This window comes from Phoxinus phoxinus, assembly GCF_949152265.1.
Source record: "Phoxinus phoxinus genome assembly, chromosome: 18".
Classification (NCBI taxonomy): Eukaryota; Metazoa; Chordata; class Actinopteri; order Cypriniformes; family Leuciscidae; genus Phoxinus; species Phoxinus phoxinus.
The window spans coordinates 25,535,823-25,552,898 of record NC_136893.1 but is presented as its reverse complement, the minus strand read 5'-3'; the positions used below and the strand labels follow the sequence as shown (position 1 = coordinate 25,552,898).

The 17,076-nt window shown below is 40.8% G+C and overlaps 1 protein-coding gene across 4 annotated transcripts in view; it reads left to right on the top strand.

Annotated features, from left to right (window-relative positions):
• Positions 1–17,076, top strand: part of utrn (utrophin) — a gene marked incomplete at its 3' end in the record, with an annotated part of 231,004 nt that overhangs the window by 146,631 nt on the left and 67,297 nt on the right. For all 4 annotated transcript variants that reach the window (XM_079588189.1, XM_079588190.1, XM_079588188.1 and 1 more), the window contains exons 55-56: positions 4,423–4,552; positions 16,687–16,955. In XM_079588189.1, coding sequence (XP_079444315.1) covers positions 4,423–4,552; positions 16,687–16,955 — 399 coding nt within the window. The remainder of the gene's footprint in view (positions 1–4,422; positions 4,553–16,686; positions 16,956–17,076) is intronic.

Below are 17,076 nucleotides of genomic sequence, written 5' to 3'. Positions count from 1 at the left end.
CAGGTGGTGTTTATAGCATAGGGGGCGGAGCTTTATATTCTAGAGAGCATTTGATTGGACAGAAGATGTGATGAGGAGCTGAAATCCGCAGAGAAATCCGTGATCCATGTTAGCGGAAGTGAGAGACTTTAAGTTTTGAATGCTTATAGTATCTCCTAAATACTAATTATTTATAACCTGAAGGCTAACATATTCACACTAAAAGCTAAAAAAAAAAAAGGCCCCGGCCTGATGAGAGGTGGGCCGTACGTTTTCATCTGTCTGAAATAATGACAGTCTTCGGTCAACTTTGTTAGACATTAGTTATGAATCAGTGTCGATTTGCTGCCAGAGTATTGATTTCAATTTACACATTGTTAAATGGATTGGAAAGTCATTACCTGATATTTTAAGCACAGATCAATTTCTCCAACATTGTCTTGTACTAAAACCCTTTGCCCTTTGTGTGCTTCTCCTGAAAGAAGCCATTCAAAAAGAGTCAATTGCCCAACTATTTTGAAATATGGCTTGACTTTTATAAGTACACCCAAAGAATATTAACTTCCTTGGGCTTTGGCTTCATTGCCATGGTGTTAAAAGTATGAAATTGAACACAATCATTTAAAACTCTTTTAAGCTCGCATATTAACTTATCATGAGGTCTTGAAAGCAGCAAAACAAATATTTCCGCCTAGAAATGTATTTCTGATACTTTTAAATAACACTTTTTCGTACAGATGACTCAATAAGTCATGCTTTAAACCTCCAACTGTGTGTGCTTTACTAAAGACGCGTTTTCTGTTTCAAAACTATCGGCAAAACTATGTTCTTCGTAATCGATAGCATGCCACCGATGATTCAATAAAATGATAGTTCAATTAAACATTGAGGGTGACATTATTCTAAATTGGGGAGAGCAGTGCTGAGGTAATTATTGTTGCTATGACGCTGTTTGTTGCTATAGCGATAAATGGCACTTTGGCATAATTCCAGCATCTTAGACCTGAGCTTCAGTCAAGGGCAAGATGCTGCTACAACTGACAGACAATACCGATCTCTTCTGAAATCTCTTCACATTCATCGTCCCAGCCGTCAGAGTGCTTGTTTGAGAGTCTTTTAGAGACGTTCAGGATGTGTCGAGTAGTTTGCCTTTTGATGCTTTTGAATGGTCTTTCACTGTCGCCACTGAGGTTACTCATTATGTGCCATTTAGGACTGTGAATGCGCACGCTTTTGTGTTTGGCTGTTTGCGTCCGTCAAAAGTGTTTTAAGAGCTCAGGAAGAGCACTGATGATAGTGATGCTGTTTTGGCTTTAAAAGTGGAAACTCGTCATCTTAGTGAAAGGAAGAAATTAAAGAGCTATCCTTTTTTTTCTTTTCTTTTTTTGATGCTGGTTGTTTACTAAAACATGTTTCAGCTATAAGCGCCAACGTAAAGTTGACATAATGTATAAATAAAAGGCATTTTTTTCTACCCTGATTTTAGCCTCTGATTTAAATGCTCTGTTTGAAGGGCGTGTCTGTGAGACTTCAGTGTAAATGCCCACTGCTGTGATTGGCTGACAGCTTTGCATATAAAATAGCTAGTATTACATGTTTAACTCTCTCGAAAACTTTCAGCACGTTTTTACTATTACGGTTCTCAAGGTTTACTAATCGTGCAAAGTGTATCTAATACGTTATATTTAGATGGTGGTGTGAAAGGGTGCAGTGATGGGCATTGTAGTCGATCACAGACACGTTGAGTGCATGAATGCAGTGATCTCGTCATTACAATTCGATTTCTGCACTCTCACGAATGCTTTTATCATAACTAACAGTGCAAACACAATAAGAGATTCATTGATTATAACGGGAGTTTTGGCAACATTTTGTCAAGGCAACCAAAACTTTCAAGCTTACAGGACTGTGAAGCTTTGTGGTGTTGATGGACTCGATCGACTCCATCTGTGTTTTGGTCAGTTTTCTGAATTCAATCTGGATGAAGCCAATCTGGATCAATCAACATAAATTTTGCTCCAAATGTAAACATTTTTATGAAACTTACCCACATTCAAGTGTTGATAAACAAATAATGCATGAAGCTAGAATAAAACAGGGCTGTTGTTTGTTTTAAAAAAGCACACGCTCTGTTCTTTTTTTTATATCATGCATGTTCAGATATTCATACAAAAAAAATATATTCTGGGGGCCATGAAACTTTTGCGAAAATGATCAAAAATGCTGCAGCTGGATGGCAACTTTTTTTTTTTTTCAAAAACGCTGGTGGGAAAACAGTTAAAAGATGAACTCTTTATGAACTTGAAGCTTAAAAGTGTTGCATTGACTTTCAATGGTAGAACAGAAAACTCCTAGGTTACATAATATATATATATATTCTGTGTGTTTTCTCTTATGGTGTGAGTGTGAGTAGTTTTACGGTTTCTTTATGAAGCTTAAGTTTTGGTCCCTTAATAAACTTTTTGAAGGTTTGGTTTTGTGGACTTTCAATGGATGGGTAAAAATTACGAGAGAATATTAAAAATATCTTCATTTGGGATTTGTAAATGAACAAAAGTCTTCTGGGATGGACAGGGGGGTCAGTAAACGATGACCCTTTAATGAAACTGTATAATTAGGCTGTTTAAAGTTATAGTGTTTAAACCGTGTCATTTATCTTTGGGGCTATCAGTGAATGGAAAAGCATGATAATCTTAAGGAGTGTTCCAATTTTTATGGTTGCTCGGCCAATCACAGCTTGACACTCAATAATAGTGAATTCAGTTGATGTGCAACCACAGTTGTGTGTATGTTTTCTGCTTAATGCTGCCATAGCTGAAGAAAACAATGTAGGTGATATTCAGTAGTTTACTTCCTTATCTAAGTAGTCTGTTGACTAATAGGGAAACACAGGTTATCCAGTTATCACATACTCAAATGTGATGTTCTTCTTTGACCTCATGAGCGTCTTTGTCCATCTTACTCTAATCTGTATTGTTCTTTAATATCGGCCCTTAGCGTCTCAGTAATGCTGTTTAATGGTCCGCTCCTCTTCCTCGCTCTCCTCATTCGGGCCTCTAATGGCGTTCGCTAGGTTTACTGTAGCAGGATGTAATTAAAAGGCTTATCACTTCCTCCGGCTCTGTTTAACGACCGTTTCAGAAGTGTGGAAGGGTGCCGTGACCCTGCTCTCCAGTCGAGCCTTAGGGGCCCAACTATCAGAGGAATGGTAATCCAGTTTTCCTCCGCTGAGATTTGGCTATTCGTTTAAGTGTATGTGTGTGTGCAGAAGTCGTGAAGCTGCCCGAAGGCAGGAATTAGTTTTGTCTGAGTTAGGGAACGGCTATTAGTTTGGCTAATTTGCGTGCGACCCTGCGGAAATGCCTTGTTTGACCTCCGAGATTGTGCTTGCAATTGCACTTCAGTGTCCGTTTTTATATGTGCACCCTATCAATCTTTCTCTGCCCTCATTCTCACCTTTTCTTGATCTCTTTGTTTTTTCATCTTGCTTTTCACTGATCTCACACACAAACACACACTTTTTCTTTCTCTCGGTCTCTTTGGATGGAGCGCTTGCTTGCATAAGAAATGATATAACATCCAATAATGACAGACTACATCAGGCACAATGGGGGAAAAGCCTAAATAAAAGAATAGAATTCATGAAGAGGAAACCAAAAGTAGTCTGGCATAATCTGTTTTTAGTCAATCTTTCGCTTCACTGATTATTAATATTTTAAAAAAAATATCGGTCCATCTATCTATCTATCTATCTATCTATCTATCTATCTATCTATCTATCTATCTATCTATCTATCTATCTATCTATCTATCTATCTATCTATCTATCTATCTATCTATCTATCTATCTATCTATCTACCTATCTATCTATCTATCTATCTATCTATCTATCTATCTATCTATCTACCTATCTATCTATCTATCTATCTATCTATCTGTCTATCTATCTATCTATCTTTCTCTATCTCTATCTATCTATCTATCTATCTCTTTCTCTATCTATCTATATCTTTCTCTATCTATCTATCTCTTTATCTATCTATCTCTCTCTCTCTCTTTCTCTCTCTATCTATCTCTCTGTCTATCTATCCATCTCTCTCCCTCCATCCATCCATCCATCCATCCATCCATCCATCCATCAATCCATCCATCCATCCATCCCAGTTCAGGGAACTTTGATTCATTTGTTGTTGAGATGTGGTTTGTTGTGGAAAATCAGTTTCTTCATACTGTTGTCTATTTTTACTGATCTACTTCTCTATGTAGTCCATCTGTCTTTCTATCTCTTTGTTGATTGGTCGACTGTTTTCCTAATGCTAATTGTTTTTCCCACCAGATTTTGTTTGCATTATTCCTGTACTGCTGTTTTCCATGATTAAGCTCCATTAATGCCAGTATTGATTGACGGGTTGTAATGTGATGTTACTGGTTTGTGTTTTCAGGCTCTGAGGGCGGAGCTTAAGGAGCGTGAGCATTTAGTACTCAGCTCATTGGATCAGGCACACATGTTTCTGGCCGAACAGCCAATCGAAGGACCCGAAGAGCCACGCAAGAACCTGCAACCCAAAACTGGTGAGAGCCCATTATTTATTTAGTCCTGCCATCCTACCAGATGTGTAATGATAAAGAGAAAAGAAAAGGGATAAAATGCACAAGTCTTGATTTATACCATGAATAACGCGAGTTTGGACCCATGTGCTCAATAAGGCAAGGAGAAAGTAACATTTACAATAAACGATTGCTCTTAAAAAAATACCTCTGCAAAAGAAGGACTTGAGAAACTTAGACCAGTATGAGAACATCACACACACACACACACACCAGCGGAGATTATTTTGACACTCTCTAAGGGATGCTCTTTGATGTAAGTGACTCTGATAAGTCGGACACCTCCTGTCAACACGCTCTTAACTGCAGTATCTGATGTCTGGGAAGTTCCCCAGCTCTCTGGACACTTCCTCTGGGACCCGCTTGAAAAGCTAATTTAGGACAAACATCAGACATAAGTTATCAGAAAGAAGAAGAGCTGCAGAGTGAGTGTGTGAGAGCACGTACGCATGCGCACGGACTCCAGCAAGCGTTTAGGAGGAGTGTGTGAATGCCCACTGAAACCGGGTTAATTGGCAGATCAGAGACTGCAGGCTCTTTCCACTTTTCAACTTTCCCGAAGCTCAATGCTTCTTGTCTTTCAGAAAACGCCAAAGTCATCTAGAGCAGAAAGTTTTTGCCGAGGCAAGCAGAACTATTACTGCTGCGCATTCTGAGAGTTAGGGATTTGAACAAACCATTAGGGCTGTCGTGGCCTAATGGTTAGCGAGTCTGACTGGTAACTCAAAGGTTGCTGGTTTGATTCCAGTACCGGCAGTAAATGACTTAAGTTCCCTTGAGCAAGGCTCCCAACCCACAATCACTCCCTAGGCGCCACAGCGCAATGGCTGCCCACTGCTCCGGGTGTGTATCACGGTGTGTGTGTTCACTACTCTGCTCCTAATGTGTGTGCACTAACTTGGATGGGTTAAATGCAGAGGACAAATCCCGAGTTTGGGTTACCATACTTGGCCTTCATATGTCACTTTCACTTAAGTCTACATTTTAAACTTGGCTGCATAACTCGTCCTGAAATGTTTGTGCTACAGACATGAAGGACGTCTCAAATCATGTGTCTGCTAGAAGTGTGCTGCAACCTCCTTTAGTGATTTAGGCCCTGCGCCAACGTCAAAGAACTAGTGATGACGAAAGCCATGTTGTCGACTGCTTCCCGGCCAAAAAGCTGTGCTTGAAAAAAACACAGCAAAGACTCCAGGCGACTGTCAACTAGCACATGAGTGGGGTCTATTTACTTTCATTATATACACAAAAACAGTTGAAATATTCTTCAGAATATCATATTTTGTGTTACTTGTAATCAAGAAAGTTATTCAGTTTCCATTCGAGTTTAGAGTTTCATGGATTTACAATGGGAAGATATAAAAAGACCAGAAAAATACAAAGTTCTGTCATGAAACTCTAGATGGCGCCGGCTGACAGGTTCTTAACTCAATCTGCTCGTGATCACATCTATAGAGCACAGCTGATTGGTTCCTGCTGTATCAGTAGCCAATGAGATTGCTGGTCAACCTTTCAGAAACCCTCCACCTTCCCCAGCTCCACCTGTATAGATCTGCTACGGGTAACTCACGGGAGCTATATTGTACAGCTGCGTGCGTGTGTGTGTGTGTTTGTGTGTGTGTACTGGAAGTATTATCAAACTAGGGGAAATATTTCATAAACAAACTAGGGCTGGAAGCAAAAATAAATTATCCAATTTAAAAAATATAATTAATTTAAAAAAAAAGATTTCTCTTCTTGAGCATACATTCATGTTTTCCCCTCCTCCTTTGCGATTAATCAACATTACTTATGGCAAACTTTTAATGTTTTTAGTTATAATTGTTGTTCTATTTAGTTAATATAGTTAATATTATTAATATTAATCTTTTTTTATATTCACATTATTTTATATAAATTTATGTATTATGTATTATTTATGTATATGCATTTTTAAAACATTTGTTTCACAGCCATAAAATAAACTTGGATGTGTAGAACTTTGTAAATGAAAGTTTTGATATCTATGGAAATCTTTTTCCATGTAATTTTGAGGGTGCAGATTCAGCGTGCTGCGTATTTCATATTTCTTCCACACATTTGCACATTTACACATTCACATTTACTCCTATTGATGTCAGCTGGGTTGAGAGGGGCAGTGCTTTCTGATCTCTCTCCGCATGCCTCCCTCCGAACACCTCGAGCAATCTCCCATTCAGAGTCCTTGAGCGATCTCTGTGCTTCCATCTCCCTTTATCCCTGCGATCAAAGCGCAGCGCTCAGCTATCTGAACAGATAACCACTCACGAGCTCTGCCCGTCCCGCACAAACACACAGCTTTCAGAGATAAAATCATACACTACTAATGTTCACGCAAAGGCATGTTTTCCAAATCGAATTGTATGTTTTCAAATGTAAAGCAATCTGTTCCGCAGTTCGTCATCAAATGAGCATAAACAAGCCGCTGCGAAACCGTCACTTTCATTTCCATTCAACCCCTGGATCTTAATTGAATTTCAAACCTTTCCAGAAACGCTTGAACGCATTTGAATTGTAAATTGGTTCTCGCTTGGCTGAATCAGAAATAAAAAGATGAAAGATAGAGGTGAGCATTTGTGGAATGGAGAAATCAGCCCTGCCGTTTGTGCTAAAGTGTCTCCTCACGTCCTCAAAAAAGCCTGGAAGCTGAATGAAAGCGCAGATGTTAATGCTGTAGACATGCCCTCGGCTCTTTCTGAACAGCCCACACATCTGCCTCCTGTCGTCTGTAAACCTCCCGCTCTTTAGCTCATTAGCTGAGTGGACTCGTTAGTGAACACTTTCTTAAGTGACCCCTCACTAAGAAATGTGGAAAAGTTCAAATTGTTGTCATATTGATAAATGTGAGGTGCTCAAAACAGAACGGTTATATTACTCTAGTCGAAAACATAGTAAGCTTCCCATTGGCAACATTTTTGGGATCATATGTGTATCCCAAACGCAGAGCCGGTTCCAGACAGTATGTGGTCAAATTATTCTGTCTTCTAAGGCCTTGTCCACACTAATGTGTTTTTGTTTGAAAACGCATCTTTTTCTCTCCGGTTTGGCCTTCCTCCACATCGAGACGGCATTTTTGACAACCAAGACGAAGCTTTTTTTAAAACGCTTTCCCAAGTGGATGAATTTAAAAAACGTTGTTTTCGCTTTGTAGTGTGGACTGTGAAAACTGAGGTTTTGTGACGCATATTGTTCCCATAGATATCTATGATTACATCGGCATTGTTGTGCCTGCTTTGTACTTTCATAGTCTTGCTAAAGAGGAATGTTCCTTTGTAAAGTCTCCATATTGCATTCCTGCAAAGATGACTGAAAATGTACTCGCAATTGCTGTCCTGAGGCAAAACACGATGACGATTGTGTTTAAGACCATCAATATTTAAATCAATACCGAATCATTATTTTCCCTGGAACACACTTGTTCACATAGTGTTTTATTTCCAAGTTCTGAGGTAAATTATTGTCACTTTTGTTATGGCTGTTTAACACACAATTAAACCCTTTAAACATTATACTAAATATAATCAGTACCAAAGTTTATAATTTCATTGGACACAGGACATTTTTAGATCTGTAGATGGTTTGTTTTGTTCCAAAACAGAGACTTCAATTCTTACAATGTTGCATTTCATCCTTGGTTCGGTTAGCTTTCACAAGGCAATATTTCAATGCGTGCCAAAATGTGCTTATGCAAGTCGTGTGAGTAAAACTGTCCTCTCATTGGTGCATCTGTTTATATTCTTGGATTCCTCTCATCAAGATGCGGACTAGCTTTTGTTACACACTCTCACACACACACACACACACACACACACACACACACACACACACACATTATATATATATGTAATTTATCAGTTAGAGCAGGAATTAATGCTTCGTCGGGAGAGCATTCTTGCAATGCATCTGTTAGTGAGAAGAGCAATTGCACAACATTTCAAGATGAAGAGGAACGCTTTGGTTTTCAATAAGTAATGTGATAAACGATTACTAATGTGTTAGATTACTAACGATTACTAACAGAATCAGACACTGCTGCTTTTTACGTAATGCATCTTCCATTATGAATTGTGATACAACTTAGTCTAGGGGTCAGTTGGCTCAAATTGCTTTCTCACCACAACAATTGAGTTAGTTTTCAATCGGGTCAACACTAGTTCAGGTGATCTCGCACCGGTTATTTTGCAGATCTGAGTGTCCATGTTTGTATATGCCTAAACGAACCAAATTAAGGTAGAAAACGCACCATGTTCTGAAAAAAAAAAGAAAACGGTGAAAAAATTTAGTCAGGTGTGAAAATGGCAGTAGTTTTATATGGACGATAACTACAATGAAAAGTTTGAATAATCGCTCTAATTCAATGAGAATAGTGAAGTCTCGCTACAGAACACAAACCAGAACCTTATCGTCCAATGATGTGGATGTTATAGTGTCATGCTATTTTAAAGGTTCCTAATTTAGTTTTGGAGTCTTCTACAACAGATTTACATGCATCAGTCAAAAAACACTGTGACGGGTGCGTAGCTCACCTCACATATTTAACTCTACCATGATTTAAATTGGTTATTTTGAAGTTTAATTTAATATGTTTAATTTGTTTTATTTTATTAATTCCCCTAGTATAAGAAATAAGACAACTTACACAGGACAACTTATCAAGTTAACAGTTTATTAAAGTTTGAATATATAGAAGGGTGCACACTACTAATATTCTTTGCTGTTAAACTCTACCTGAGTCCTAGATTCCTCTGGTCCATGGAGTGAACGGCCGCATTCCATGTGTCACCAAACAAAGGGAGAGGCGGGGCATCAGCCTCCAAACTTGTACTGCTCCAGAGGAAATTGGACTGTACCATCGTAATCCAAATCGGAGGGGGATCTTTTATTTGATTTCATTTAGTTTCATTTTGTTTTGTTTGTTTGGAGTAGGTTGTGTATTGTGCTTTAAGTACTTGATGGTATTTTGTTAGGTACGATACAGTGTATACTTTGTTGTAAATATTATTGTTAATTGGGGAACGTTTTCTTTTGATGATTACCTCTATTTTTGTTTGGTAGAGACTAAGGGGTATATATAGCAGTGGTGGAAGTATCAGAGGGCAGATCAGTCCAGACCCAGTAACATCATGATCTGCTGACCTTTAGTATTTTTGTTTGTTTGTTATTTTGTTAACAGGGGAGATTTATTTTTGTTAGTTTCAGTTAACTTCCAGCTTTAGTTTTGATTTTTATATGGACTTTATTTTTGAAATTACTTTGATTATATCTGCCCCTGTATATAATTTATTCTTTGGAAGAAATAAATCAATCCATTCACTGCCTGTCCTGCCTGTTCTTGGCTACACCCTTACAAATGGTGGCAGCGGTGGGATGTGCCAGTAAAGGACAGTGCTGAGTAGTGGCAATATGGCTCCAAAGAAACTGGCACAGTTCAAGCAACGAGATGAAGCAGTGTCGGTGGAGGAGTTAGTGGAGGAGCCAGCGGCAGTTGGAGGAGTTTCACAGATGGCTGATGATCCTGGTCAGCTGACTCTGCAAGACCTGGCAGAGATGTTTCGTAAAAATATGGCATTTCAGCAAAGACAAGAGGCCCAAATGGAGCGGGAGGCAGCTCGGCAGGAGCAACGCTGGAAAACAATGCAGCATCAATTTAACCTTCTCAGGGAGGAAGTGGATATTCGCACTACCCCTGATCCTGGAGGCTTGTTAGGACCTGATCTTCCTTCCGAGATGCCAGAGAATGTGTCCAATGCCTCAGTGGTCGTTGCTCCAGATCCTGTTCGAGGTATGATTGAGCCCAAGTTGCAGAAATTGCAAGATTCAGATGACATTGAACATTTTCTCACCACCTTTGAACGAATAGCTCTGGCCTGTAAGTGGGTAACAAGTGAGTGGGCCCTTCGGTTAGTCCCCTTATTGACTGGTAAAGCTAGGAGTGCTTTTGTGCACATGGACATTGAGGAGACGTTAGACTATGACAAAGTAAAATCTGCCATATTAAGCAAGTATGCCATTAATCCTGAAACTTACCGTCAAAGATTCCGGTCATTAGAGATTGAGCCTGATGAGACTCCAAAAGAACTTTATGTACGACTTCGAGAACTGTATGGAAAATGGGTTCAGCCCAAGGGGAAGACTGTTGAGGCTGTGGGGGAAGTGCTTATTTTAGAGCAGTATTTGAGAATGCTTTCACCAGAATTGCAGGTATGGGTAAGGGAACACAACCCTGATACAGCTGTTCAGGCGGCTTCCTTGGCTGATGTTTTTGTAGCTGCTCGCTCTCGTTCCCAAGTTTGGTATTCTGCTCAAAGAGGGAATAGGGAAAATAGGAGTTCGTCAACATTTGGTCGAGGTGAAGGTAAATTTAATTCCTCTTGTAAGAAGCCTAAGGTTATAGATAGTCAGTTCTCTAGGCCTCTACCTCAGTCTAGTCAGGTGCCCATTTGTTACTATTGTGGACAGGAAGGGCATAAAAAGCCAATGTGTCCTAAGCTATCTGTGAAGAGTTCCCAAATATGTTCGGTACCAATAGAAAAGTGGACTCCACCGCAGAGCCTGACTGTTCCGGTAGAAGTGAATGGGAAAAAGGTGAATGCATTAATAGACACTGGTAGTATGCAGACGCTGGTGGAAAATCATTTGGTGCCAAAGTATTCAGAAGAGAATGAAGGTAGTGTTGTCATTAGATGCGTTCATGGTGAGGAGCAGATTTACCCTACAGTAAAAGTGCAGGTGGTGGTACAAGAGCAACCTTATTTGTTGAAAGTGGGAGTAGTAGAAAAATTGCCATATCCTGTGATTTTAGGGCAAGATTTTCCTCTGCTGTTGAACCTTTTGCCTGGTAACCCTGTTTGTAGTATGGTGATGACCCGAGCTCAGGTTAGGCAGTCTATGGATGAGTCTGAAACCTTCAAGAGTCTTCCATTCTTTGACGCTGAGCTGGAAGCTGGTCCAGTTAAAGTAAGGAAATCGAGAAGGCAGAGAAGGAAGGAGAAGTACAGATATGTGGAAACTGAGGGTCAGGTACAGGGTGGAAAGCTGGATGAATTGGTTGGGTTTAAGATTCCCAGTAATATGGCTGAGTTGCAACAAACTGATCCTGTTTTGTCTTCACTGTATCAACAGGCTATTTTGACAGGTAAGGGAGAAGGTGTGAAGTCTGTAGAGGGTAGAGTAGTAGAGAGGTTTGTTCTTCAAGAGAACGTGCTGTATCGACAACAGGGAGATGGTTTACAGATGGTGGTACCTAAGGCAGTTCAAAATATAGTCCTAGGTTTGGGTCACTCCATTCCCTGGGCGGGTCACCTGGGTAGGCAGAAAACGCTGGCTCGAATTAAGAAACATTTTTATTGGCCTGGCCTTAGAGCTGATGTTGTAAAATTCTGTAAAACCTGTCCCGAGTGTCAGTTGACCTCTAATAGACTCCCCTCTAAAGCTCCTCTTCATCCTCTTCCAGTTATAGGAGTCCCATTTGAACGACTTGCTATGGACATAGTTGGTCCAGTTGAGAAAAGTAGAGCAGGGCATAGGTTTATGTTAGTGGTGAGTGATTATGCTACCAGGTATCCAGAGGTGTTTCCTTTGAGGACTATTGGAGCTAAGCAAGTAGCTACCTGTTTGATTCAATTGTTTTCTCGGGTAGGATTTCCTAGAGAGATACTGACTGATTGTGGGACCAATTTCACCTCAAACCTCTTAAAGCAAGTCTACCAGTTATTGGGCATAAAGGGCTTGAAATCTACGCCGTTCCATCCTCAAACGGATGGATTAGTAGAGCGGTTCAATCAAACCCTCAAAAGTATGCTCCGTAAATTCATCAATGAGACCGGTGCAGATTGGAATCAATGGTTGCCTTATTTGCTCTTTGCATATCGTGAAGTACCCCAGGCCTCAACAGGTTTCTCACCCTTTGAATTGTTATATGGCCACGATGTGAGAGGACCACTGTCACTGTTAAAGGAGACCTGGGCCGGTGAGAAGGGAGAGGGGGAAGAAATAGATGTTGCATCCTTTGTCGTGGCAATGCATGAAAAATTGCAAGGAATGACAAATTTAGCTCAAGAGCATATGGCAGAGGCTCAGCAGAAACAAAAATCCTGGTATGATAAGTCTGCAAGAACTCGTTCATTTGTTCCAGGTCAACAGGTGCTTGTGATGTTGCCCACAGTGTCCAGTAAGTTGTTAGCCAAGTGGCAAGGGCCTTTTAAAATACTCAAGCAATTGGGACCTACAACTTATGAGATCTCAACTCCAGGACAAGCCCGTTCAAAGAGAATTCTGCATGTAAACCTTTTGAAAGAATGGTCCCCTCGGAAGGAATGTCTGCTGATTCGGTCTGTGAAGGATGAGGAAGAGGTGGAAGAGCAGTATTTTCCTGTTCAGAATTCTGCAGTGCTCAATTTAGATCATCTCTCTGAGTCCAAGCAACAGCAACTTCAGTCTCTGTGTCATCCTGAATTGTTCCAGGAGGAGCCTGGTCGAACAAAGCTGGTAGAGCATGACATCATCTTGAAAGAAGATGCCGTTCCAAAGAGACTGAGTTATCGTGTACCTGAAAGATTACTTCCAGCCCTTAAAAAGGAATTGGACTTGATGAGTTCTTTGGGGGTGATTGAACCTTCCAAAAGTGAATGGTGCAGTCCTGTGGTCTTAGTACCTAAAAAGGATGGAACTACAAGATTTTGCATTGACTTTCGATATTTGAATTCAGTTTCGAAATTTGACTCGTACCCGATGCCTCGTATTGAGGAATTGACTGAACGCCTGGGTAATGCAAAATATCTGAGCACTGTTGATCTATGTAAAGGTTACTGGCAAGTGCCTTTGAGTTCCAGATCCAGGGAATTGACTGCTTTCCGGACTCCTTGGGGCCTGCATCATTTTAAGACTATGCCTTTTGGCCTGCATGGGGCTCCGCCCACTTTCCAAAGACTAATGGATCAGGTATTGCATGGCTTGTCTGATTTTACCTCAGCCTACCTTGATGACATTGTGATTTTTAGTGAAACGTGGGAAGAGCATTTGAAGCATTTGCAGATGGTTTTAAGACGCATACAAGAAGCAGGACTAACAATCAACCCTGGTAAATGTGCCCTGGCAAAGAAAGAGACTGAATACCTTGGGTATGTCTTGGGGAATGGGGTCATCCGGCCACAAGTGGGGAAGGTGCAAGCTATTAAGTCCTGGACCCTACCTAAGACCAAGAAACAGGTGAGGTCTTTTCTCGGATTGGTTGGGTGGTATCGTCGATTTGTGCCCAATTTTTCTTCGAGAGCTGCGGCCCTAACAGATCTGATTAAGAAGAATTGCCCAAATCAGATTCAGTGGACGGAGCAGGCCCAGAGAGCTTTCCAGGACATTCAAGGAGCGCTACAGGAAAGCCCAGTGTTGCACAGTCCCAAGTTTGATCAACCATTTGTTTTACAAACCGATGCGTCAGGAGTTGGACTAGGAGCAGTGCTACTTCAGGGAGAACTGGGAAACTATCACCCTGTGGCTTATATTAGCCGAAAACTGTTTCCTAGGGAAGTGCGCTATTCCACTATTGAGAAGGAATGCTTAGCAGTGAAATGGGCATTGGACTCTTTAAGATATTATCTCTTGGGCAGGCATTTCACTTTAGAGACTGACCATCGAGCACTCCAATGGTTGAACAACATGAAGGACACTAATGCCAGGATAACCCGCTGGTATTTGTCTCTGCAACCCTATCAATTTACGGTTCTCCACCGGCCAGGACGAGAGAACCTTACTGCTGACTTCCTTTCCCGCCATGTGAGCGAGGAACCGGAGGTGGGGGAGAGTGTGACGGGTGCGTAGCTCACCTCACATATTTAACTCTACCATGATTTAAATTGGTTATTTTGAAGTTTAATTTAATATGTTTAATTTGTTTTATTTTATTAATTCCCCTAGTATAAGAAATAAGACAACTTACACAGGACAACTTATCAAGTTAACAGTTTATTAAAGTTTGAATATATAGAAGGGTGCACACTACTAATATTCTTTGCTGTTAAACTCTACCTGAGTCCTAGATTCCTCTGGTCCATGGAGTGAACGGCCGCATTCCATGTGTCACCAAACAAAGGGAGAGGCGGGGCATCAGCCTCCAAACTTGTACTGCTCCAGAGGAAATTGGACTGTACCATCGTAATCCAAATCGGAGGGGGATCTTTTATTTGATTTCATTTAGTTTCATTTTGTTTTGTTTGTTTGGAGTAGGTTGTGTATTGTGCTTTAAGTACTTGATGGTATTTTGTTAGGTACGATACAGTGTATACTTTGTTGTAAATATTATTGTTAATTGGGGAACGTTTTCTTTTGATGATTACCTCTATTTTTGTTTGGTAGAGACTAAGGGGTATATATAGCAGTGGTGGAAGTATCAGAGGGCAGATCAGTCCAGACCCAGTAACATCATGATCTGCTGACCTTTAGTATTTTTGTTTGTTTGTTATTTTGTTAACAGGGGAGATTTATTTTTGTTAGTTTCAGTTAACTTCCAGCTTTAGTTTTGATTTTTATATGGACTTTATTTTTGAAATTACTTTGATTATATCTGCCCCTGTATATAATTTATTCTTTGGAAGAAATAAATCAATCCATTCACTGCCTGTCCTGCCTGTTCTTGGCTACACCCTTACAAACACTTAAATTTTCTCTTAATATACATTGGACATCACCACATTTTTCAATGATTCTCAAACGACGAAGATTCAGCCTCTCCTTTCCGCAAGCCTGCTCTGCTCTGATTGGTCAGGTGGCCCAGTCTGTTGTGATTGGTCTACTCTGCTCTGATTGGTCAGATGGCCCAGTCTGTTGTGATTGGCCTACTATGCTCTGATTGGTCAGATTTCCCAGTCTGTTGTGATTTGTCTACTCTGTTCTGATTGGTCAGATGGTCCAGTCTGTTGTGATGGGTCTACTCTGTTCTGATTGGTCAGATGGCCCAGTCTGTTGTGATTGGCCTACTATGCTCTGATTGGTCAGATTTCCCAGTCTGTTCTGATTTGTCTACTCTGTTCTGATTGGTCAGATGGCCCAGTCTGTTGTGATTGGTCTACTCTGCTCTGATTGGTCAGGTGGCCCAGTGTGTTGTGATTTGTCTACTCTGCTCTGTTTGGTCAGATGGCCCAGTCTGTTGTGATTAGTCTTCAGCGTACAGAACGTCGGAAGCTAAACAACTATTACCATAACTGAACTTCAGCTCCGGAGGCTTCCTCAGTCCTCAGCGATTGTACACACTGTAAAGACATTAAAATGGCGTCAATTTTACCATATCAATCCAAGCGCGAGTCCGATAATGAAACATTGGAAGAACTAGTTATTCAACCCGAACCTCCATCACAAGGACGACTTGAGCAGGATGTTTCTCAGTGATACACTACTCAGTTTGAGGTACATTATGAGATGTTGCAACTGTAATTCCTCACCATCAGCATTAACAAGTGTACGTCCATCAACAAACCAATGTGTATATTTTTAATTTACTGTGTTGCACATGCGGGAACTGCAATAACAGTGCATATGAATGACTGATATAACGTAAAAATTTGCTAAACAAATCTGGCTCCATCCATTTTCTTTACTCTACTTAAAGTTGTAAGAACAACAGATAATCTGCAACAATAGCACTGAATTTAGCACTAATTTGCAGCACTGAAAACAGTGTCTTTTCGACATTAAACAACACCAACCAGCTACAGTGTTAGAGGGCGGGTCAAAATAGACTTTGTTCGTGGGCAGCCAATGAAAACAGTCGATTCTTCCTTTTGGGAGACTAACTTTATTTATCGTGCACTTTTGACTTTACAACTTTGCAGACCGTTTACATTCACAAACAGCTATATTTCACACTGCATGAAAGGGAATATTCGAAAAAGCACAATGGGGCACTAATGTAATTATTGCTAGTTATTGTTCTTTGTGTGAATGGGCCTTTAGGCTCCTCTGTAGTTTACAGGAGTTTGAGACTGTATTTGATGATTCAGCTTTTCAGTAACTTGCCCTGTAAAATCCAAATCCAAAATGGTCAACTGAAGTGAAGACGTAACTTTAATGGTGTCTGTGGTTTTCCGTAGAGCTGACCCCGGAGGAGAAGGCCCAGCAGGTGGCTAAGGCCATCCGTAAGCAGACCGCAGAGGTGGGTGAGCGCTGGGACCGGCTGATGGGACACGCGGGCACCTGGCAAGAGCAGGTGGAGAGAGCGCTAGATAAACTCCAGGACCTCCAGAGCTCCATGGACCAACTGGACCTGCATCTAGCCCAGGCCGAGGAGCTCAAGTCAGGATGGCAACCCGTGGGAGACCTTCTCATAGATTCCCTGCAGGATCACATCGAAAGGACAACGGTGAGCTTATCACTGTGCTTATTCACGGCTGTGGCCTATAAACAATGGCGATGAGTCCAGACCGAGCTCCTTAATCGTTAGGGTCTTTCTTTCTCCTCTGGAGCATAACAGATGATGTTTA